The sequence below is a fragment of the Arachis ipaensis genome, chromosome B2 (assembly GCF_059453495.1).
Source record: "Arachis ipaensis isolate K30076 ecotype BB chromosome B2, ASM5945349v1, whole genome shotgun sequence".
Lineage (NCBI taxonomy): Eukaryota > Viridiplantae > Streptophyta > Magnoliopsida > Fabales > Fabaceae > Arachis > Arachis ipaensis.
In genome coordinates, this window is record NC_142437.1 from 3,779,169 (window position 1) to 3,803,639 (window position 24,471).

At 37.4% G+C, this 24,471-nt stretch overlaps 3 protein-coding genes across 6 annotated transcripts; 1 reads left to right on the forward strand and 2 right to left on the reverse strand.

Moving 5' to 3' along the window:
* Nucleotides 1–2,681: 2,681 nt before the first annotated feature.
* Nucleotides 2,682–9,933, reverse strand: LOC107623021 (proline-, glutamic acid/leucine-rich protein). Its single transcript, XM_016325145.3, has 13 exons — nt 9,529–9,933; nt 8,847–8,963; nt 8,261–8,325; nt 7,981–8,086; nt 7,098–7,172; nt 6,581–6,649; nt 5,657–5,786; nt 5,370–5,557; nt 5,077–5,261; nt 4,714–4,841; nt 4,312–4,595; nt 3,974–4,217; nt 2,682–3,648 (listed from the first exon to the last, which is right to left on the reverse strand). The coding sequence occupies exons 1-13, from the start codon at nt 9,796–9,798 to the stop codon at nt 2,855–2,857; spliced, it is 2,655 nt and encodes an 884-aa protein (XP_016180631.1). The 5' UTR covers nt 9,799–9,933; the 3' UTR covers nt 2,682–2,854.
* An 836-nt stretch (nt 9,934–10,769) lies between these two features.
* LOC107623046 (uncharacterized) lies at nt 10,770–19,090 on the forward strand. 4 transcript variants are annotated; one of them, XM_088505417.1, is made up of 6 exons: nt 10,770–11,260; nt 14,083–14,362; nt 14,979–16,020; nt 16,542–17,284; nt 17,398–17,485; nt 17,578–19,090. In XM_088505417.1, exons 5-6 carry the CDS (start codon nt 17,447–17,449, stop codon nt 18,475–18,477), a joined length of 939 nt encoding a protein of 312 aa, XP_088361543.1. In that variant the 5' UTR covers nt 10,770–11,260; nt 14,083–14,362; nt 14,979–16,020; nt 16,542–17,284; nt 17,398–17,446; the 3' UTR covers nt 18,478–19,090. The 4 variants fall into 4 exon arrangements, with proteins under 4 accessions (XP_088361543.1, XP_088361542.1, XP_088361541.1 ...); XM_088505416.1 differs by having other exon boundaries at nt 15,086–16,020; nt 17,381–17,485; XM_088505415.1 differs by having other exon boundaries at nt 15,086–16,020.
* A 1,184-nt stretch (nt 19,091–20,274) lies between these two features.
* Nucleotides 20,275–21,470, reverse strand: LOC148572850 (serine/threonine-protein phosphatase 7 long form homolog). The gene is made up of 5 exons (XM_088505550.1): nt 21,462–21,470; nt 21,123–21,364; nt 20,943–21,039; nt 20,639–20,725; nt 20,275–20,547 (listed from the first exon to the last, which is right to left on the reverse strand). The coding sequence occupies exons 1-5, from the start codon at nt 21,468–21,470 to the stop codon at nt 20,275–20,277; spliced, it is 708 nt and encodes a 235-aa protein (XP_088361676.1).
* Between the last annotated feature and the right edge of the window lie 3,001 nt (nt 21,471–24,471).

Consider the following 24,471-nt stretch of genomic DNA (forward strand, 5'->3'; position numbering starts at 1 on the left):
CTAAACATTGGAAACAAAAACGATTCTTTACTCTTTTTTATAAATACATTTTTTATATATATTTTTATATAGTGTTTAACCTTTGGGCAAACGCCCTTTGTTTATGCTTGAGTTATAGTTAAATTGGAGCTTTCAAATGGAACAGATACAGTGAATCTACCCTACTTTTTGGTGTGATTTTCATTGATACACTTGACATTATTATGTACCACTATATAAAATATTATAAATGAGAACTAACCCTAATAAAAGTCCTCGTTACTGTTATTTTGAGTTGACCTTTTTCGATGTTTCTTCTTGGCTTGCCTTGTAAGAAAAAACACAATTTGTAGGAATCCATAGGAATGAAATTTTCAGGGTTCCAATGCCTTATTCTATGGGCTATGATAATGATAGTAATGTTGAAACTTAGTTTGCAACTTAAGCTTAGTTGAGTTTATGATGGTGATGAAGAACAGTACATGAAGTATTTACCAAAATAAGACAATATAAGTCGCCATTGTTTGTCTTTTCGAATGTGAAAGAGAAGAGGAATTCAAGATTCTTTGCATGCATGTGGACTAGATTTATATCTTTTTTAAATTGAAAAAAATAAATGTATAACTCATTAATTCTATCTATCTATTCTTAATATAAAAAAGTAGATAGATAAGTTTATCCACATTACTTTTAAAACATCTTTCTCTTCTTACTAATATCATGTCAGTAGCATCGCTTACTTGGCAAAATTTTAGAACCAACCACTCAAGTTTTGCCAAATCAACTATTATTTTCAAATCAACAAAAAATAAAATATACAAAAAATATACAAGTAATAAAAATATATACAAATTAGGTTGTAAAATTACCAATGATAATAATTAGAAATTAATAGTATCTAACCAAATTTGTAACCATAAGAATCAATATCCCTATATTTATTATATTTTACCGTTATAAACAATACAATAAATTTATAACCCTAATAATTAATTTATTAATTTTTATAAATAACTCATTAAATGTAATAAACATCCATGTTACAAATGTCATAATAATCTATTAATCATAATAAATTTAACATTACAAATATTCAAATTTCATACTATTTGAACTACTTATATAAATCTCTTATCACTATTTCTTCAAATAACATCAAATTTAGCATAAGAAAATTATTTTCACACTACACAACATTTCAAACTTACTCAATAGAGCATCATTCTTTGGACAATATCACCAAACAAACAGAAAATTGGTTTATCAAAGTTCGCGTGGTTCGTCTATGGGAAACATTAACACCCACAAATGAAGAAAAGTTTCTTTGTTCAAAAATGATTATATTAGATGAAAAAGTACAAAACAAACATATTTATTGTATTTTTAAATTAAACATTTTCCAACACTATTTTGAATTTGCAATACTTGAGACATTATCTGACAAAGTGGGTCAAAGAAAACTATTATCAGGTAATTTCATTTTATACTATTTCACTTATTCTTATTAAAAATAACTTATTTAATAAAAAAATTCTACACATTTTTGTTCTTTTTATTGTAGATGTCATTGAAAAACTGCATGCATATCAAGAGATTAAGAAGAAAGAAAACCATACAAGTTCAATACACATCTTTAGAAGAAGAACATACATTTAAAGATGGAACAAACAACACAATAGAAAGTGCATACAACTCAACAATTCATAAAGAAAGCCTTTACAAGAATCTACGACAGAAAGAAGAAAACAACTACTCTAACAATAACCAATAAAAAAAGGACGACTAACGCCACATAAGGAGACTAAATTCATCGACCAAAACAAATGTAAAAACCAAACCACCAAATAAAAATGTCACTTTGTATAACTCCAACATTCAAATCTTTTGTACTACAAATTATTTTAAACAAAACACCTTTTAAATTTAACTTTAGTTTACACATATTTAATTTAATTTTACAAAACATAGCCATTTTTAATATTTATTATATACTATCATTAATTTAACCCTCGCGCATCGCGCGGGTCTCATTCTAGTTAAAATTAATCATTTTGCTCGAAGTTTCTAGAATCTCTCGCTAACCAGCCGAGTACTAAAGTAAAAAGTACATATGATTAACCAAGTTAGCAAGTTATTCTTTTAAATCTCAACTGGCAAAGATGACAATGAGATTACAACTTCATCATGTAGGGCTTTCTTCTCCTTGAAAGGAGTTTAATTCTCCTTGAAAGGAGTTTAAGAGTAGTCTTAAAAGAAACTGCCATTCTAGTTAAATAGTTCTTTTGTTTTTCTTGTTCTTTTTCTTTGTTTAATTTATTTAAGTCACCAAAAATTTCAACTATTCATATAAAATATATCAAAATAGAGAATTAAAATATGTTTAGTTAATATTAATAAAGAATATTTAAGAATTAAACTAGTATAGAATAAAATTTTCTCTAAAACTTCAGCTAAATTATGTGTTGATTGATTTAGAATTGAGTGAATGTAGTTGAAGAGATATTGGAGAGCCTTCATCTTTTATATATTGGTGTACTTATCAAAAATTGAATGGATTGGAACAAAAACCAACTTACTCTTAGGAGCACCAAAAACTGTCTATATAGTTGAGTTTCAAATATTAATTTAGAAATTAGAACATGAGGATAGACAAAAAAATATAAAGTCTATTATGATTACCATTATTTTTTAGCCAGGTTTAATTCTTATGTAAGTTGCTGTAATTTCACTCAAATTTTAAGTAAATTTCTACAATAAAAGTAGGGGGAAAAAACTACTGATCTTTTTTGCTCACTCAAAAGTTACCTAACCCGTTAAAAAATAAAAAATAGAACTTAAAACTACCAAAATTTCTACCTTATGCACCTTCCCCTTCTTACTCAGAATCAGTATCTGGGTCTGCATCCACAATTTCAGGAAGATCAAAATCATCATGAGCCACTGAATCACCAAGATTCAATTTAAATGCAGATTCCTGAATCATTATAGTGTCTGGTGTTCTTTTCGGCGAGGCAGATTCAGAGACTTTATTAGCCGAGCTTCCTTCGCCTAATTCCATCCGACTGCTGCCTTCATTGTGAGCCGTCGTGCTGTCAGAAACAATCCTCTCAGGTTGCACCTCGGTAGCTACCGGCTCGCGATCTACAGGGATGATAGTGGTGTTGGAGACAGGTTCCTGAGATTGCATCATGGATTCGACAGGTTTGTCCGACTTGGAAACGAATTCATCCTCGGCAGCCCTCATTTCAACATCTGCATTGGTCGGGGCGTCGGATCCAGCTATCTCATTCCTTTCTTGGACTTCAGTGCCTGAACACTGGTGCCCGGAAAGCACATTATGGTTGGTGTCTCTAATGGCCTCAGAAGGCTCGTCGGTGCGTACTGTATTCTTAGGTATCGATACATTGGTTCTGGTTCCGGTTCCGCTGGCATTTTCCATCCATTTAGCATACAAATCATCGACAGTGTCGGGAGTATCGAACCCTACTTGTCGAAAACCAACCGGGCCTCGGTTGCTCCAGCTACTGTTTTCGTCTCGGAAATTGTGCTCATTTTCAATGGTAGAAACGTAATTCGGCAAAGGAAGTTCCCTAGGATGTATAAGCACTTCCAAGGCTAAAAGTGCATGCATACAAAACTCAGCTACTTTTGTTCCTGTTTGTTGCTTCCCTGCACAAATTGCAATAAAGTGGTTGTTAGTTGAAATCTGATTGACAATTGTTGCTAAATTCCAAAAAGGAGTCTTAGAACAATGGTTGAGGTCACGAGTTCAAGCTGTGGAATCAACTACTGATGCAATTATCAGATTAAACTGCCTACATTACACGCTTTGGATGCAATCCATCCCCAGACTCTGTTAACGCGGGAATGCGTGTGAATAAATACTCACGAAATCTTTTCTTTACACGTTAATTCGTTATTTTTGCTGCTGCTAACTAAAGTTACCACCAAGGATATGAATATCAATAAAAACAATTGTTAAATCCAGAAGTACCTCTACGGAAAAGGTCGAGACCCTCAGATAAATATGGAGGCCGAATCCGAGCAAAAGAGAGAAAAGATGCCAAAAGAGCGCGCAATGCAGCAAGCTGCAAATCAGCAATGGGTTCAGCAAGTTCTTCTTGCTGGAATTCACTAATTTCGCTACTTGCTGATTCTTCTTTGAAGGAATCCATTGCTGTGGCAAACACAACATCATCAACTTTCGATCTCCACGGTTCGAATCTTAAAGAGCCAGCCTGTGTACAAATATAAATTATGAAGAATTTCAAGCGCGCGCACCACAGTAATAAAAACCCCTGAAGGTACCAAAAGGTTAATGAAGGAACATACCACAGTAATGAGAGTCTCTAACGCCTCAAGAGCGGCTATCCTAAGAGAAATTGGAATCGATGGATTGTTCTTGAGAACTTCTGCTCCCAAACCACCATCATCATTCTCCTGAAGAGGACCACTTGCATTCTTATGCTTCCTCTTTCTACGACTTGGTGATGGCAGTGATCCAGCCGAGGCATTTGGATTAGAACCATTGGATGCTCCACCACTTTTATTATCTATGGTTTCTAGATCGGAAAATGCATTGTTAACAACTTCTTGTGCAAGGTACATAGCCATTCCTGTACAAGATGGTTAGTTAGTAAAAGCCATTACAAACAAAGAGTAAATTCGTTATGTATATCGTCAGAAGTATAAAAACAAAGTAGAAAGCCAACTCAATTGAGAAAGTTTCCGTACCAACACCCATGGATAAGAGTAGAGTCCGTGTGACCGAATAGAACTTGATCCTTAAATCTGGCAATGCACAATCCTTGAAGTACTTTGTAATAATACGAGCAATAGAGCCCGCATGTGGTAATAGTTGACTGCAATTCAAATACAGAAAGTAATTAAAATTCTGAATTTTCGCAACAAATAAGTACCCGATGAATCTACAAGAGCGAAAAATATGGAAGTCTGCATGTGAACAGGACAAAGAACACCATAGCAATGCAAGGTAAGCTATCAAAACGAAGAAGACGACACAGTACAAAAGCTGTCAATAATGAAAGAAACAAAATAAATTACTGAAAATACTATTCGATAAAGTTGCAATCATACCTTCCCATGGCCTTTATGATAGCATCAAGCAATTCAAGGCTGCACAAGTGTAAAGACGGAAGTACCGAGCAAATGTCCTCTTGTTGCCTAGCAGTCGTGAATGGGAATGACATTTGCGGCAAAGAGCCATTGACAATTAGCATTCTCTCGGCAAGGGCCAACAACAAGCGAACAGGTATTTTTACCTAACAATCAATAGCTCTTTATCATCCTGCTCCAAAACTAGTGTAATACAAATTGTAGGTACGAAAATTGAAAAAAAAAAAAACGAAAAAGAAAAACCTACAAATTACCTTAACGGGATATGAACTTGTCAGCATCGTGCAACAGGCAAAGATAAGTGTAGGCACATCAGACGCTGGAGATTGCTCAGACCACTTTCTGTTAATAATTTCTTCGGCCAATATATTGCCTCCTAAAGGGGAAGGAAGAGGTTTTCCAGGCAAGAACAGCAATCCAGTAATCTGATTACGCACGGTTGCTGCAGCACATGGAAAAGATGGTGACCTAATGCTTTTAACAATGTGTTTTATGGAGAAAAAAAAGAGAAGAGGGTGGGACAACAAACCCTAACATCTACCTTCTTCAAGGCCTTGAAAGGCAAAATTTAATTGATCATTTATCAAAACCAAGAGCTTCTGCAGCATCACAGACCAGCTTCCTTCATCTGCTTTTGATTTCGGAAGCAATGCAAGGCAATATGCAAGTTTCTGGATGTATAATTCCAAGCAGAAGACAGTATACATCAGGATAAGAACATTTTAAATTTGTTGTTCTTTATCAGAGAAAATTTCCTCCAAGTGCCAACTAATGAACAAAATAGACATTAAACTAGAAAACAAAAATAAATGGGGAAAACGCTCATCAAGGAGTGCTCGCCTGCTCGGAGAAATATTAATGCAAAAAGGCTGCTTTTTTCTAAATTGCAGTCATGGCAGCGCCATGACGAAATGGCATGGCGGATTTTGGGTCCCGCCAAGAAGCCATCGCGGCAGCTTCGCCACAGCATTGCTTCCGCCGCCGGTTGGCCCTCCTTCTCCGCTCCAAGTGGTTTTCCTTTTCCAACTCTTCCCTCTCTTCTCGAGACTTTGTTCTGTTACAAAACATTAGTTTTCTTTTTTTTTTCTTTTTCTTTTTCTGTTTGTTCCTCTCTTCCATTCCCTCTCTACGACTCAACTTATGAACCTCTCTTCTATGTCCTTTATTTTCTGGTGGTTCTTTTGAGTTTTTAGTATTTGTCTATGCCATAGTTGCCATTTAAGCTCTATGTCTTATGTCTATAAATGTATACTACATATCTTTCTTGGATTCTTCTACCGGATACCTTTTCTGTTCCTCTCTTAAAAACTACCGGACTCTCTTAGGTCACAAAAATGGCTGCAACAAGCATAAGCAGGGAAATACATCCTCTTAAAAATCTCCCGTGATACCCTCCGTGCACTCTTATATTCACAATATAATCATATCATAGAACAGGCTCTTTGAAATTTGATGAAACCATTACCTTTGCAATATCAGGACTGCATTCGTTGGACTCTTTGGATAAAAGTTTTATAGCAATAGCACATTCAATCTGCATAATTTCACATCACAAATCAAGTCATTAACACGTCAGCAAGAAAACTCTAATGCTTTTCATGTACAGTTTTTCCACTGATAAAAGCTACAAGCTAACCAGAAACGCATACAAATATGACATCACCAATTGTTTTAATCTTTTAAGGCATAGAGATGTAAGGATCTTGCATTAGAATAGAAAAATCTAGTTCAATATATTTATATTGAACTAGATTTTTCTATACAAACCACAATCAACGTCTAAAGGAAACTGTTTAACAATAAATTTAATATGAAAATCAAAATGGATTAGAACTATTTCATAAACATAATTCTATTTGATGAAATCATGTCCTTTTGTCAAAATCATCAAAATTTGAATGCTTACTGGTCAAGTTTTTTCAAGCTACATATACATTAGAATAAAGCATGTAGCCAGTGTTAGAAGGGAAGTAGTAACTTACACTTTCATAATTATTCTGATTAATAGAAGATTGAAATGTCATAATTATGGTACACAACAAATTAATTGCGTTCTCCTGCATTCACCACAATACATACAATGAGCAAACCCGTGAGCAAATAAACCGGATAATTTATGCCCAAATAAATGATACACGAAAAATTTAACACAAAAAGGTAAGGTCCAGTGTCAAGGCCATACAAACAAAATGAAATATCCTACATTCAAAGGTTTACACAGGCAAAGCAATAAACAATTTTAATTATCCATCATATGTGCAAATTTTAAGACGAGATATCTTCATTTCTTAGCATACCTCTGCTTAGGTATGAAGTTATGGATTTTCCAATTAGTTATTTCACATTTTCACCCGGCAACGAAGAATACTACCCAAGAAAACTGTTCAACGCTTTCATTTTTTGTGTTTATATTATTTATGATACTTGTTCTGTGATGAACCAAATGATTCAACCTATCATCACGAACTACAGTTATATAACTTCGGATATATTGTTATCCAAGTCCAATGTTGTAATTGAAAGCACATAAGCACAAAGCCACAGAACAATTACAAAACAAGATTTCTACCCTTAAGAATTATTTCAGGAATCTAGAGTTTTTTTCCACCTGTTGTTATAGACCTATTGAAATGACGTAAGCACATCAAAATATATGTAAATCCACCCATCGTTTGGTTTTTTTCATTGTCTGCAACATGTAGAAACCAAATGAATTTTGTGTTGAATCTTGCATTTGCTTTTGTATAGCAAATCCCTTATCCCCCAATTTGTATGTCTTTCTTCTCATCTTAATGAAATTCTTTTTTTATCAAAAGAATAAAAATATAAATAAATAATACACTACTATTCAAATGTAAAGCTTACCCATACAACATCGGATTTAGAATCACTTAACAGCTTCAAAACAGGTTGAACAACTTTCGGGGCACAGGCTGTCCCATCTTTCTTGAACTTGGGAAATTTACTTAACCTAATTTACAAGAGAGTAAACAGCTAAAAGGTTGTGCTAATTTGATTTATAACACTGATAAATGATGCCAAATATTCCACATGACAAATATTGGATAAATTTATGTGTTTATTTCTACACTGTGTACCAATAGTTATGGACTAATAAATACGAGTAGAAAAAGAAATATCGAACCTTGCAAACATATCAGACATTGAAGCGCATGCAGCCACCCTCAAGAATGAAGAATCTTCTTGTGACTGTTTTAAACAAATATCATGGAACATGTCAAACGAGCATATGACACAACTAAAACATATATATTTATCTCAGCAATTTTAACCTTGATCTTAAACTACACGGAAAGAGGGTGATATGATCAAGTCCACATGAATGAGAAAATATTCAAAGCAGGAATTCTACTGCATAAATACAACATATACAATCCCATGTGTTTAGAACACCTGGCAGTGACATGAATCTAGAAGGTGAACTTAAAGGATTTCAGATACCACTAATTGAGTAGTAATAGTATAATTAAGTTTGAAATAGCATCAACCATAATCTATTCAGAGTACTTAGTTTAACATACAGAGATTGTAATATCGAAACAAAAATCATCGACTTAGAGCACCAATGTGATACTATTCAGGTCAAATTATATCTACAACCTAAACCGACAGAAAACCCGCAATAAATAGCAGTTGGCATCCCAAAAGGGGAAGAAAAATCAAAATAAGGTTGGAAGACAACCCCAATGCAAAATGAAAACGTGTGTTACCCGTAGAGAAGGCAACAACTTCTGAAACCACGGAACGAAGGATTCCACGAAACGAACAGGGCTGCACAATTGACAAGTAACCCCAAGCAGAGAGATTCCTACCCAACATTTATCTGACTGTAAAAGCAAACAAGTGTAACAATGTCAAACTAAACAAAATGGATACACCTAAACATAATTATCTTTTTCAGTCCAAAAAAGAGTCTTTGAAGTGTAAACAACCAATAATCAGTATGACAAACTGTGTCTAACAAAAGAATTAGGCAAAAGCACCTTAAAAAACCTCAAATAGTAATAGCAATCATGCAATGCAATTCACAAATTGTGCTGAATACCCAGCAAGGATGCATGTTCAATTACAAAGTAAGTAAACTTAGCTTGGCTATACAAGCAAAAATTACAACAATGCCAAATAAAAAACAACTCAACAAACCTAAGCATTAACAAAAATCAAGTGTAACCAAGTATGTATCAGCAAGCAGTAACCACTAACCAGCACAGAAAACCATTTAAGTCAATCAAAAACTCCTGCTTTTCCTCAATAATAAAATAAAAAAACTGGAAATAATAACAATAATAATAACACTACTGATATATTCATCAAACACAAAAACTGGAAAGGAAAAATAAAGTGATCAAGCAACTCCCAACTAAGATTGAACAACAAAGCAACGAACTTTACCACAGGGCTATCGAGAAGTTCCAAAATACGCTCGACCCAGGTAGTAACAGCTGATTTCCAAGCTTCAACGACTTTTGGGTCCATGGAATCAGTGAAAGACTCAGAGAGGAGACGGTGCGTTTTGACCAAATAGACAACCTTTGAAACCGTAGAAGAATGGTTCGAAAACGGTCGTTTGCTGTCGGGGAGGTGGTCCCTGACGATGGAGAGAAGCAAACGTGGCTTGAATGCAGCGTCGTACACGCCATTGATGAAGTCGAATGCAGACATTGGAGCTAAGAGGAAGAAGCTACAAGGTTTTTGAAAAAGAAGAAGAAGATGATGACGAAGAAGAAGAAGAAGAAGATGAGAGGGAAAAGGGGTGCGGCGGAAGAGGGAAAAGGTTTGAGCTTTGCTGCTGAAAATCTTCCAATTCAGCTGAAATGGTGAATATAGTGAGGGACTGAGGGTAGTATTGTAATTTTGTAACGTGAAAAAGGAAAGTTTAAAAATATAAATAAATTTTCAAAAATTAAAAAATTTTTCCTTTTAATTATTTTTACCGAAACTATTTTTTAGTTACCAAATTAATTTGAAAATCGGTCTTTTTTTTTTTTTTTAGCAAAGATAGGAGACTCGAACTCGCAACCTCTTAGATGAGTATGAGAAAATTATGCCGTTTGAGTTATTACTCTTTGAAAATCGGTCTTTAACAAAGAAAGAAAAAAGAAAAGCTATTTTGGTTAAGATACTACAAATATTAATATGTCTTATTTTTCTTTTTTTGGTTGAAAATCGTATTCTAATTTTTTGGTTAAAGATCAAATTGTCCAACTAAATAAATACTTAATAAATATATTTAATCTCAATAAAATTAACATACCATTTTTATTGAAATATTTGTAAAGATGTTTTTCTCTAAAATATTGGGTATGATATCAAATTTTTATATTATCATCTAATCCGATAGTTATTTTTGTAAAATTATTGAAATAATAAGTGTTTAAGTTAATATATTCATTATTATAATAATAATAATATAAAATAAGAAGTAATGACTAAATCAGTATCTAAAAGATTCAAACGCTGACATTTTAGTATCTAATTATTATTATTGACAAAATGACCTGAATGCAATGTTCTAAAAACTGGATCGGATCGGATCGGTTTAACTACAAATCGGTAGTATTTTCACTTGGTGAAACGAATCGGTAGTATTAATAATCCGGTCAGACATATAAAATCGATAATAAAAAAAACTGACAAAAAACCGTTGAACCGGACGAGAACCGGCCGGTCAGACCGAACCGGAACCCGCCCGGTTTACACAAAAAAGGGAAGCTCCTTCATTTCTTTCTCCCGTTCTCCCTTTCTTTCTTTCGGTCAGAGAAATCACACAAAACCCTAGCACTGTAAGCCTACACCACCACCACTGCCGCCCTCCGTCGCACTCAAAGTTCGCCATCGGTCATCTAGCTTCCCTCGTGCTCCAAGTCTTCAACCCCTGTTCGCTGTCACCGATCGCGGTTGCTTCTTCGAGATCGGCGTCCGTCGTCTTTGTCTGCTCAGCCGCGCTTCCGTCGGCGTTTGTTTGCCGTCTTCGTTCGCGTTCGCTCGGCGTTCACCGTTCGCGTTCACTCGTGTTCACCGTTCGAGTTCGCGTTCGTCTGGAAGCCACTTTGCTCTGCTTCAAACTCTGCGACCAACCCGCGCGCTCCTCTCAGCCGTCGAACTGCTCTCTGTTGTCCCCGCCGTGAGTTCCCTAAACCCGCCACCAGATAATACACTCACACAACACCAATACTCTTCTTCAAACTCTGCAACTTCTGATTTCTATTACAATAAGTAATTATTTGATTTGGTAGTGGTTTGGATTTTTTTATAGACTAAATTAAAGTTACAATAGTTATGTTCTCTTCTCTATCACATTGAAATTAAGCTTTGAATTCTCTTATTTCATTTTAATTTTACCGCACTCAACATGTTTGATGAAATGCTTTAACCATATTTCTGGTTGGTTTTATAATTTCTAGCTTTTAGATACTTAGTAAGTTGATTGCATGTGAAATTAGAATAATTGGATCATAGTAATTAGGAAATTTTAGCTGTACAAATAGCATTTTTGCAGAAGACATATTAGCATGATGATTCCACTTGCATTACTGTTCTTTTGGTAAATTTTTTAACTGTTATTGTGAACTTGTTAATTTGTTAATTGTTCTTGTGTTCTTCTATTACTTTTAATTTTTTTTGTTTTGTTGTGATTTTCTGTTCTTGAATTTGTTAAGTTGATAATTTGGTAAATTGTTGGGCTGCTGTTGTTTTAATTTGTCAAATTGTTAGGTTGCTGCGACTTAATTTGTTGGATTTTCTATTTAGGTCTTCTTCTTGTTTATTTGCTAAATTGTTGTTGTGTATTTATTGTTTATTTGCTGGATATTGGTGATCATTGTCTTTGAGATTATTTACTATGCAGGTTTAGTGTCATCACTGTTTTGGAATGTTTTATAATGTACTCATGTTTGTTGCTGTTTTGTAATTGGTGGTTGCAGGTTTAGTGTGATTATTGGTTAATGTTTTGTAATGTTTGGTACTGAATGGTGATTGTTGAGTTCAGATATGGTTGTTTATTTTGACTTGGGTAAAGAGACTTATGGTCATTTTTTTCCTGCCTTATAGCGATTCAGATGATTATTTTCAGAGGATGAGCACTTATTTATGTATTTTGAGAAACTGTCTTTCTGTGTGTTATGAGCATTTGGTGAAGCCTGTATTGTACCTATTCAAAGCTTAGTTTTACCAAATGGTCTTCAAAGCAACTCATCCAAAATGCTACTGCACAAATCCAAGTCTATTGTCTCTAAAAGCCTGTATGCACCTTCATTTGGTGAAGCCTTTCTAGCACTAGTCCACTACCAACTTTGTTATTAATAATGTTATCAAATTTATTTATCCAAGTACTATGTTTATTTTTTAGTTGGATTTATGATAATTCATTTGATATTCTTCCTATTTTTATCAGATATTTCTTTTAACATTTTGTGTACTGATGAGGAATTTTACTTGCTTGTTATCATGCTTTCATCTGGCAATTTGCATTTAATATAAAAAGGAAAATCCTAAGAGTAATTCACCACTCCATTAGAAAAACTTCATACTACCTTAAACCCTCAACTTAATACTTGCATATTTATAATTTATTTATTATTCTATTCTAAAACGGTTTTTTCAGTTGAACCATCGGTTAGACCGGTTGGACCAGTAAATCAGTGAACCAGTAACTAAAACGATTTGATGACCGGTCCGGTTTTCAAAACCTTGGTTATAATTGAATTATATCATACGTTTGGAACTGGATTTGGAGGAAAGTTTAATTTCATTTCAGAATTAAGCACTGCAAACTGATAAGGTTTCTGTGATTTGATGCACTGCATTCAATTCTCTAGTTAACAAATATATATTTCTTTCATTTCAAGGGAGGAATCTTGTTTCCAAAGAAGTTATATGAATGAACAGATATGTGGTAAACGTGTCAATGTGGTATTGGTACTGGACTTTACAATCCTTTTGTTATACTAAATTATTTTCGAAGGTCTACATATGATGTAAAGTATGAATATATACATGTTTTATTATATATTTTGAAGTTATATGGTTGGTTAAGTTATCAAGAATGTCTTTGTGGACATTTTGTTCTTTAATTTGGAATACCTAACCTTAATAATAAGATCCCAAAAATGAAGTGAACTGATCCGCATGCATGAACCTCAATAAACTTCCATAAAATGGAATTTGATGAAACAAAACTCTTCATTATTTTTGGTTGAGTTGATGACTTTATTTGTTTTCTTTATTAGATGGTTGAAATCTTAAATTACAGTATCTGAATCTCATTACTATACATGTATGGCTAATTTGATGTGACATGGCTAAAGTCTCATTAAGAAAGCATTAATTGATTTATTCGATGTAAAAATAATTGGTTTTTCTATGTAAAAAATTGATTTTGTGTAAAAACCAGTTTTTCAGTGTAAAAACTGGTTTTTATTCTAAAACCGGTTTTTTTATATAAAAATCGGTTATTTTTTTAAAACCAGTTTTTATTTTTATAACCGGTTAAAAATTGGTTTTTAAATTTCCTAACCAGTTAATAACCGGTTTTGTTATGTAAAACTGGTTTAGTTAATTAACCTAAACTAAATATTCCAAAAACAGGTTTGGTTTTTGGTTTAACCATAACCATCTACAGCCCTAAATATATGGGGGTTTTGAAATGGAAAAATGGGATTTACACCTGGTTTTCTTTTTCTCTGGTGTGGAACAACTAATTTGTCTATATGCACATTGATGATCATGCTAGGCGCTTCAATTGAATTTTTGGTTGGTGGAGTTAACTCAGATTAGATTATATGATATGTTATGGCACTGCAATGCAAGGCTTCTGGGAAGGATTACTAATCATGCTGTCCTTTTAGCTGTTCTAATTTTATTAGCTCCACACCACCTTTTTTTTGTCACTTTGTGTCCTTTTTTCTTTGTGTAGCATTTTGATTTGGCAGTGTTATTACTTACTAGGTTGAAGAATTGACTGGACAATTAGTGTGATCAAGGGAATGGGAAGGAAGGAATAAAGAAAGAAACGAAACAAACATTTCTTTCCCGTAGCCCGCAGCCACAGCATCCCCCGCAGCCCTGCTCGTTGTCATCGCAACTCTTCTCCGCTGGGTATAGGTGTCGTGTGTGGAAGCTCTGTCATAGTCTCCTCTGTTCGAGCTCTCTCTCTCTCTCTCTCTCTGTTCGCTTGTGTCGCCGTCTCCTCTGTCGTTGCCGTCACTCCCCTTCCTCCTCACCGCCGGTAAGCACGGTGATAATATTGTGTAGTTTTGTTAATAATTTTTGCTGTGTCCCCTTTCTCTTCTGTGGCCCTCTCAATTTTGTAACTTCTATGGTATGCTTTGATTTCCCGTTCTCACATGCATTTCTGAATATTTTCATGATTTGGTTATAATAAATCAAAATAATTAAATTGGCAATTTCAGTACTTCTCTTTCCTGCCATCATTACTAGCACGATCCAAGCAGCTTCAGAATTACAATTGTTGGTTTAAGTTTCAGTTGCTTTGAAAGTTGTGGTCACATTTGATTCATCTTAGTTGGTGCTATTTATGTCGATAATAAGCACCATTATTACACCTTTGCTTTTTGCATACAAGGTTCTACTGCAGTCAACTTAATGATATGGTTTCTGCTGCATTTTATAATGATTTATTTCTCATATTGAAAGTTTAGTCCATATATTTTGTTTAAATTTGTGTTTTCTGCTAGGAGTTGTAAGATATCATTCTAAAGAGCTATTTGTTCCTGCTTTAAGGAAATTTTCCTATAATTCTTATAGGTTTATATGGGATATCTTTGTCGCATCAATGCATTTCCTTGCATCTGATATAAATTATTGTGTTTTGTTTGGAACAGGCATTTGGGTATCTTCAATTATTGTGTTTTAATTAAATCGGTTGAATTCCGGTTTTTTATTTTTTTGATATTTTTTATTATAATTTTCATATGAATGTTAAACATAGGGAGATGCGGAATGGGGGCCCGCGGAAAATGCGGAAAACGCGGAGAACGGGAATGGGGACAATTATTCTCCCATGACGGGGAACAGGACGGGGACGGAAATTAATTCTGGGGGCGGGGACGGGGAGCAAGGAGGCATCCCCTGCCCCCGTCCTGCTCCATTGACATCCCTAGGGCATTATTTATGTTATTCAATGCCCAAAATGCATTAGTTAGTTGTGCTTTGACTTCTCAATTGCAAGAAGAAATCACAAGAATCAACGAAGAAGGGCCTTATATAGGTTTGGTCATCCCAAATTCTTTTGAACTCAATCCTCTTCTTCAAAATCCAGCCTACACTCCGAGTGAAAATATTATTGACTTTGCAGGAAAATATAAATAAGAATAAAAGAAAATATAAACTTCATAAATATATATAAGTCTCCTTAATTAGGTCTCTTGTATTAATAGTTAATAGGGCAAAAAATCCTAATAAGCCAAGGCCAGTTTGAAATTACGTAAATAAGCCAAAATCAAAATCGTTTCAGCAATGAGCTAAGCTATATTTTAATGTAATTCGAACCAGCCTGGTTCGAACTACATTCTTTAATAAATCGAACTGCATTGGTTCGAATTAGGATGGGAAAAGGTTGAACGTAATTCGAACCAAGGAGGTTCGAACTCAAATTGCTCATAATTCGAACAAGGCTAGTTCGAATTATACCTACGAAAGCTTACCATATAAATCGAATCAACCTGGTTTTCGGCTATGTAAGGAGTTCGAATCAGCCTCATTCGAACCATTCTTCCTTTTCCCGACCCACCAAATTCCAGAGAAAACGACCCAGATTCTCTCCGACGAAGACCTTAACAGAATACTCTGCTGATGGGGGACGATCCGGCACGGTTATATCGCTTGGACGGAGTCACTCATATAGCCGGAGTCATCCACGACGAGGTTAGTGCAGAAATAACATCGTGCTAGCGGTTTATGAGTTAGTGGTTTTGCATGCGGTTTTAGTGGCTGTTTATGTTAAGGGAAAATCGTAGTGGTATTGCTAGTGGTTTAGTTGAGAGGTTTTGCATGCGGGTTAGATGTTGGTTTAGTTGGTGGTTTATGTTAGTGGTTTATGTTAGTGGTTTATGTTAGTTTTTTAATGCTACTTGTTTTACGTTAGTGGTAGGTGTTGGTTGTTTTATCTTGGTAGTTTAGTTGGTGATTTATGTTGGTTGTTTTATATTAGTGGTTTGTGTTATTTGTTTTTTGTTAGCTGTTTTATGTTAATGGTTTTAGTTAAACTGTTTTAAGTTAGTGGTTTAGTTGTGTGGTGTATGGTAGTTGTTTTGCATCTGGTTCTCGTTCATGGATTTTTATGCGGTTTTATTTAGTATGATGTTTTGTTGATGATTTATCGTGTTGGTTATGTTTGTCATTGGTTATGAAGCTGGTTCTAACAATGCGGTGCATGTCATGCGCAGCCTCAGCGATGCATCAAGAGCATGCGGCAGCAGCAGGGCATGCGACTCGATGACAAATACGTTCCGTACTTGCAGATGGTCGGACTATACCATCTTGCAAGGCTGAACGATAGATGGTTCCGGTTAGATGAGACCCTTGTCAGTGCCTTCGTCGAGCGATGGCGTCCGGAGACGCACACGTTTCATATGCCGTTCGGAGAGTGCACGATCACACTTCAGGACGTGGCATACCAGTTGGGTTTGCCAGTGGACGGGCGTTACGTGAGCGGCTGCCTATCGGAGTTCCAGATATACATCCAGGGTGGCCGTCCAGCCTGGGTGTGGTTCCAGGAGTTGCTTGGAGTGACTCCTCCTCCCAACCAGGTTCAGAAGTACGCAGTGAACTGCAGCTGGTTCCAGGAGACCTTTGGGGAGTGCCCCGAGGGAGCCGATGACGAGACTGTGCGGTGATATGCCCGTGCGTACATCATGATGTTGTTGGGTACGCAGCTGTTTACCGACAAGTCCGTCAACCGCATTCACATCAGATGGCTTCCCTACGTAGCTAGGCTGGAGGAGATGGGTACCTACAACTGGGGTTCTGCAGCAGTGGCATGGTTGTACCGGTGCATGTGTCGAGTGGCGAACAGAAATGTGGTCAAGTTAGCGGGCCCACTTCAGCTACTTCAGTCTTGGATCTTCTGACGATTTCCTCGGTTTAGGCCTACATGGTATGAGACGTTCAGCTGGCCATTGGCCTCGAGGTACTCTACTAAGCCTTCTCTATTTCAATTTAATATACATAACTCCATGTTCATTAATAATGTATTACAAATCTCTCACATTTAAGTAGCCATAAGACACATATATGATGCAGGTGGTCAGGTTACAACACTTTCGGTAGCGAGAAGGGTCCTAGGGTGTAGATGTGGAGGCTGAGGATAGATCGGTTACAGGACAGGGAAGTGAGTACGCAACTTAATTATAGTCTTTATTTAACCACACTTTATGAGTTGGGTCCATGAGTTGCCCTGACAATTGAGAGTTCTCTGTGTAGTTTATCTGGATGCCGTACAACAGCCCCGACGTACTTCAGGTTGTGCATCCAGAGGCTTTGGAGCCTCGGCATATGGCGTTGTGGCGGTCTGTGACGTCGCTGATCTACTTTGCCGTTATAGAGTGGCATCAGATAGATAGGGTTCTTCCGCAGTTCGGAGGGGTGCAGCCCTGTCCGCATCCCGCCCTAAACATCGACTTTCTAATGTCGAAGGATGGCAAAGGCGGCGATCGATGGTTCCCGTACCATTTGCAAAAATGGCATCTCCATTGGGACTCCCGTGCGGAGACCGTGCTGAGGTTCGATATTGTTGCCGACCCTGGATCGTCGCATGAGTTCCTGGAGTGGTGGAGTCAGCATGGAAAGAGGTTCTTGTCTCCGGAGATGCACTTGGAGGATCCGAAAGCCGTTCCTATTCCAGTTGAGGCGTCACAGCGGGGTGCTGGGCGGGTTCCTGACATGGATCGTCCTGAGGACGTGCCGGACAGGCGGTGGGTTGAGAGGAGAGCTCGTGTGGGGACACGACGGAGCCAGTGTGAGTGGAGGTGGCTTGATCAGGCTATGGACGATGTTGACGATGCCGGTCCCGCTGGAGGCGGACGACGAGGCCAGGGAGGGAAACGGAAAGCGCGTGGTGCGGCGGACCACCCTGGTCGTGACCCTGACGACGATCAGCATGAGCCCGTGGGCGAGGATGGTGCAGCGGCTGTTGCAGTTGCTGGTGTTAGTACCCATGATGGAGGACATGGAGGTGAGTGGTATGGGTCAGGTGTGGGTGACGGGGCTGACCGTGGTGACGCTGGACTTGGGTCGGGGCCTCTTGGAGATTACTTCGTTGGTGTACCCGCCCATGACCAGACTCAGAAGGAGGGTACCCCATGGGTTATTCCGGGATCATAGTGGTCAGACTTTCTTGCCTCAGATACGCTTGATGCGGACTTCGGGGGTCAACAGTTTCTAGAGGAGATTACCGCCATTATGCAGGAGGACGTGCCGCCCCGGAAGCGTGGTCAGACCTCCGGCACGCAGGCACCTTTAGATGTTGATCTAAACGAGCCTCCTATGGCTTCTGTTGGTGACCATTTTGGTTTGGGAGGTACCCCACCATCCGTCTACACTGCTGCATCAGAGTTTGTTGCCGGCCGTCTGCGGCACCCGTTCATTTTACACCACCTACCCAGCCTTCCCCGGATGAGGAGTCAGATGAGATCGAGGATGAGGAGCCGCTTATCCGCAGAGGTCAGAGGCCACGGGTACCCCGTCGTTGCTTTACGGGCTCGTATCTGTTTAGATGATTCATGTTTCATGTATGATAGTCATGTGTACTTTTGTTATTTTAGAGCTGTTTTCCTTTGTTGTTTGTTCATCGTATTGTACTTTGAAAATGGGTGTTTACTGGATTTATCAGTGACTATTTATAATCATCGCATCGTATTACAGTTTAAACTATTTAGGGTGTTTACTGGATTTACCCTAAATGCAAAATTTAATAAATAAATGTACATATTAAACTGTAATACGATGCGATGATTATAAATAGTCACTGATAAATCCAGTAAACACCCGTTTTCAAAGTACAATACGATGAACAAACAACAAAGGAAAACAGCTCTAAAATAACAACAAAAGTACACATGGCTATCATACATGAATGAACCCTAAGGAACAAAATACATGAAACGTGAATCATCTAAACAGATGCGAGCCCATAAAGCAACGACGGGGTACCCGTGGCCTCTGACCTCTGCGGATAAGCGGTTCTTCATCCTCGATCTCATCCGACTCCTCATCCGGAGAAGGCTGGGCAGGTGGTGTAAAATGGACGGGTGCCGCAGACGGTCCGGCAACAGACTGAGATACAGCAGTGTAGGCGGATGGTGGGGTACCTCCCAAACCAAAATGGTCACCAACAGAGGCCGTAGGAGGCTCGTTCAGATCAACATCTAAAGGTGCCTGCGTGCCGGAGGTCTGACCACGCCTCCGGGGCGGCACGTCCTCCTGCATGATGGCGGTAATCTCCTCTAGAAACTGTTGACCCCCGAAGTCCGCATCAAGCGTATCTGAGGCAAGGAAGTCTGACCACTGTGATCCCGGAATAACCCATGGGGTACCCTCCTGCTGAGTTTGGTCATGGGCGGGTACACCAACGAAGTAATCTCCAAGAGGCCCCGACCCAAGTCCAGCGTCACCATGGTCAGCCCGTCACCCATACCACTCACCTCCATGTCCCCCATCATGGGTACTAACACCAGCAACTGCAACAGCCGCTGCACCATCCCCACCCACGGGTCCATGCTGATCATCGTCAGGGTCACGACCAGGGTGGTCCGCCGCACCACGCGCTCTCCATCTCCCTCCCTGGCCTCGTCGTCCTCCTCCAGCGGGACCAGCATCGTCAACATCGTCCATAGCCTGATCAAGCCACCTCCACTCACGCTGGCTCCGTCGTATCCCCACACGAGCTCTCCTCTCAACCCGCCGCCTGTCCGGCACGTCCTCAGGACGATCCATGTCAGGAACTCGCCCAGCACCCCGCTGTGACGCCTCAACTGGAATAGGAACGGCTCTCGGATCCCCCAAGTGCATCTCCGGAAAAAAGAACCTCTTACCATGCTGACTCCACCACTCCAGGAACTCATGCGACGGTCCAGGGGCGGCAACAACATTGAACCTCAGCACGGTCTCCGCACCGGAGTCTCAATGGAGATGCCATTTCTGCAAATGGTACGGGAACCATCGATCGCTGCCTCTGTCGTCCTTCGACATCAGAAAGTCGATGTTCAGGGCGGGATGCGGACGGGGCTGCACCCCTCCGAACTGCGGAAGAACCCTATCTATCTGATGCCACTCTATGACGGCAAAGTAGATCAGCGACGTCACAGACCGCCACAATGCCATATGTCGAGGCTCCAAAGCCTCTGGATGCACAACCTGAAGTTCGTCGGGGCTGCTGTACGGCATCCAGATAAACTGAACAAGAACTCTCCATTGTCAGGGCAACTCATGGACCCAACTCATAAAGTGTGGTTAAATAAAGACTCTAATTAAGTTGTGTACTCACCTCCCTGTCCTGTAACCGGTCTATCCTCAGCCTCCACATCTGCACCCTAGGGCCCTTCTCGCTACGGAAGGGTTTTAACTTGACCACCTGCATCATACATGTGCCTTATGGCTACTTAAATGTGTGAGAGATTTGTAATACATTATTAATGAACATGAAGTTATGTATATTAAATTGAAATAGAGAAGGCTTAGTAGAGTACCTCGAGGCCAATAGCCAGCTGAACGTCTCATACCCTGTAGGCCTAAATCGAGAAAATCGTCAGAAGATCTAAGACTGTAGTAGCTGAAGTGGGCCCGCTAACTTGACCACATTTCTGTTCGCCACTCGGCACATGCACCGGTACAACCATGCCACTGCTGTAGAACCCCAGTTTTAGGTACCCATCTCCTCCAGCCAAGCTACGTAGGGAAGCCATCTGATGTGAATGCGGTTGACGGACTTGTCGGTAAACAGCTGCGTACCCAACAACATCATGATGTACGCACGGGCATATCGCCGCACAGTCTCGTCATCGGCTCCCTCGGGGCACTCCCCAAAGGTCTCCTGGAACCAGCTGCAGTTCACTGCGTACTTCTGAACCTGGTTGGGAGGAGGAGTCACTCCAAGCAACTCCTGGAACCACATCCAGGCTGGACGGCCACCCTGTATGTATATCTGGAACTCCGATAGGCAGCCGCTCACGTAACGCCCGTCCACTGGCAAACCCAACTGGTATGCCACGTCCTGAAGTGTGATCGTGCACTCTCCGAACGGCATATGAAACGTGTGCGTCTCCGGACGCCATCGCTCGACGAAGGCATTGACAAGGGCCTCATCTAACCGGAACCATCTATCGTTCAGCCTTGCAAGATGGTATAGTCCGGCCATCTGCAAGTACGGAACGTATCTGTCATCGAGTCGCATGCCCTGCTGCCGCCGCATGCTCCTGATGCATCGCTGAGGCTGCGCATGACATGCACCGCATTGTTAGAACCAGCTTCATAACCAATGACAAACATAACCAACACGATAAATCATCAACAAAACATCATACTAAATAAAACCGCATAAAAATCGATGAACGAGAACCACATGCAAAACAACTACCATACACCACACAACTAAACCACTAACTTAAAACAGTTTAACTAAAACCATTAACATAAAACAGCTAACAAATAACACAAACCACCAACATAAAACAACCAACACATACCACTAACGTAAAACAAGTAGCATTAAAAAACTAACATAAACCACTAACTAAACCAACATCTTACCCGCATGCAAAACCTCTCAACTATACCACTACGATTTTCCCCTAACATAAACAGCCACTAAAACCGCATGCAAAACCACTAACTCACATAAACCGCTAGCACGAAATTATTTCTGCACTAACATCGTCGTGGATGACTCCGGCTATATGAGCGACTCCGTCCAAGCGATATAACCGTGCCGGATCGTCCCCCATCAACAGAGTATTCCGTTAAGGTCTTCGTCGGAGAGAATCTGGGTCGTTTTCTCTGGGATTTGGTGGGGTCGGGGAAAGGAAGAATGGTTCGAATGAGGCTGATTCGAACTCCTTATATAGCCGAATCATGAGTATTTCGAATCAGGTTGGTTCGAATTACTATTGGAGCCACGAGAAGGGTAATTTGAACCAGGTTGGTTTGATTTATATGGTAAGCTTTCGTACGTATAATTCGAACTAGTCTTGTTCGAATTATGAGCAATTTAAGTTCGAGCCTCCTTGGTTCGAATTACGTTCAACCTTTTCCCATCCTAATTCGAACCAATGCAGTTCGATTTATTAAAGAATGTAGTTCGAACCAGGCTGGTTCGAATTACATTAGAATATACCTTGACTCGTTCTAAAACGATTTTGATTTTGGCTTATTTATGTAATTTCAAACTGGCCTTAGCTTATTAGGATTTTTTGCCCTAGTTAATATTTGTCAATTATATTTTCAATTTAGCTTTATTTTCTTTTTTTTATTAATGGCTAATAAATAATAATGAAGGAAGGAGATTCCGCTTTGGATCCATTGGCGATAAGCCTGTTATATTGGTCATGGCTGGATTGAGTGTGTATGTTTTTTTTTTCTTTTTTAATTCATTGCATTTGTAAAATACTTTTGGGTGGATGATATATCATAGTTTTTGGTCACTATATTCTAATAATAAATATTATAAAAATTTAGCTAATACATGTATGTGTCTTTAAAACACATATTAAGATTACTATTAATAAAAAAAAATTACATTTATTACTTTAATAGATATATAATAAATAATATATAAAAAATTTAAATTTTGTATAAACACTTCAAAATAAAAAAATATTAGTTGGCCACTATTACTTGGTTATTAATCGTTAATTATTGGAATTTTTATATGTTTTTCCTTTTTACCACTATCATCATCGCTACTTGAATATAATATTTATGGGAGCCACTCAAATAAAAACGTCTAAAATGTATTTTTTTAAAGATTTTTTTAGTAATTAAAATTTAACATATATAATCGATTAAATCGTATTATTTTTATCAAAATTAGGCTAGATAAATTAATTTGACCGAAAAAATAGTGAATTAAATCTGGTCTAAATTAATATTTTTTTATTAAAAAATAACTACAATACCCTTATTATATAAAATAACTAAAATATTTCTATTATGTATATCAATTTGAAAATTTTAAATTCCAACTCTTTACTTCTCTACTGTCATGGGGTTAAGATTTAGAATTTTCAAAATATATATATATAATAAAAGTATTTTAGTCATTTTTTATAATAAAAATATTGTAGTTATTTTTTATAAAAAATAATATTAATTTAGATCGATTCAAGATTTGATTCACCATTTTTTTGGTCAAATTAATTTATGTGGCCTAATTTTATTGAAAATAATACGGTTTAATTGATTGTTAAATTTTAATTATTAAAAAATAACTTTAAAAAAAGATGTTTTAAACGTCTTTATCTAAGTGATTCCCTTTGAAATTAGATTGAAACATGAGCATAATTTTAGAGACCAATAAATATTATCTCTTTGTTGATAATTAAGTTATTTTAATGATAATTAAGATCTAATAATGGTTTATAATTAAAAAAAAAAGTATACTTTTGCATCAATGAATCTATAGTCGTAGCTACGGGTGTTCATAGATCAGATTATATCTATAAATCCACAATATTTATCCGTATCTGTAATTTGTGGATATGATCTGATCTGTAGAATGATCAGATTGGATCGAATCTTATCCACACTCTAATCGAATAGAAATAAATATGTTTTAAAAAGTAAACAAAAAAAAAATTATTGACTTTTTTATAGAAATAAAATTTTTTAATATTTTTTATTTTATGGATATATTTGATATCTGATCTAAACATAAAAAGTGCCGATATCTAATGAGTTTAGTGCGGATTGAATCGAAATTTTAGCCATATCCGATCTGTGAACACCCCTAACTATAATAATTAAAAAATTATAATTATATTTTTAACTAAAGGAAACTCCAATTTAATCAAATATTAAAAAAAAAATTACTTTAAATCAGTTGGATTTTTTTTCCCATATATATAATGTAATAATAATAATATGGTAATTGTTTTATATGTCATACAAATATAAACGTTTTTTCTGTGAACTTAAGAAAGGTTTTGTAAGTCCCTAATCTTGTTATCGATTTTTTTAGTATTTGTCCTCCTATTATCGATTTGATTCATACATAATTCGGATGATAAATTATTTGATGACGTGCTTCCTTTTTTAATGTGACATACTTGTTTTATTATTATTATTATTATTATTATTATTATTATTATTATGCACATTCAAAAA

What these genes read in the sequence shown, in the direction of transcription:
- LOC107623021 (XM_016325145.3), bottom strand. Translation starts at nt 9,798, where the DNA reads ATGTCTGCATTCGACTTCATCAATGGCGTGTACGACGCTGCATTCAAG. An exon ending in CTAAATCCGATGTTGTATGG is followed by an intron (nt 7,173 to 7,980) that starts GTAAGCTTTACA and finishes TGGTGAATGCAG; the next exon opens with GAGAACGCAATTAATTTGTT. An exon ending in CAAGTTCATATCCCGTTAAG is followed by an intron (nt 5,262 to 5,369) that starts GTAATTTGTAGG and finishes ATTGATTGTTAG; the next exon opens with GTAAAAATACCTGTTCGCTT.
- LOC107623046 (XM_088505417.1), top strand. Translation starts at nt 17,447, where the DNA reads ATGTGGAGGCTGAGGATAGATCGGTTACAGGACAGGGAA. An exon ending in ATCGGTTACAGGACAGGGAA is followed by an intron (nt 17,486 to 17,577) that starts GTGAGTACGCAA and finishes TTCTCTGTGTAG; the next exon opens with TTTATCTGGATGCCGTACAA.
- LOC148572850 (XM_088505550.1), bottom strand. An exon ending in GTGCGGCGATATGCCCGTGC is followed by an intron (nt 21,040 to 21,122) that starts GTACATCATGAT and finishes TTCCCTACGTAG; the next exon opens with CTTGGCTGGAGGAGATGGGT. An exon ending in ACCGGTTACAGGACAGGGAG is followed by an intron (nt 20,548 to 20,638) that starts GTGAGTACACAA and finishes GTTCTTGTTCAG; the next exon opens with TTTATCTGGATGCCGTACAG.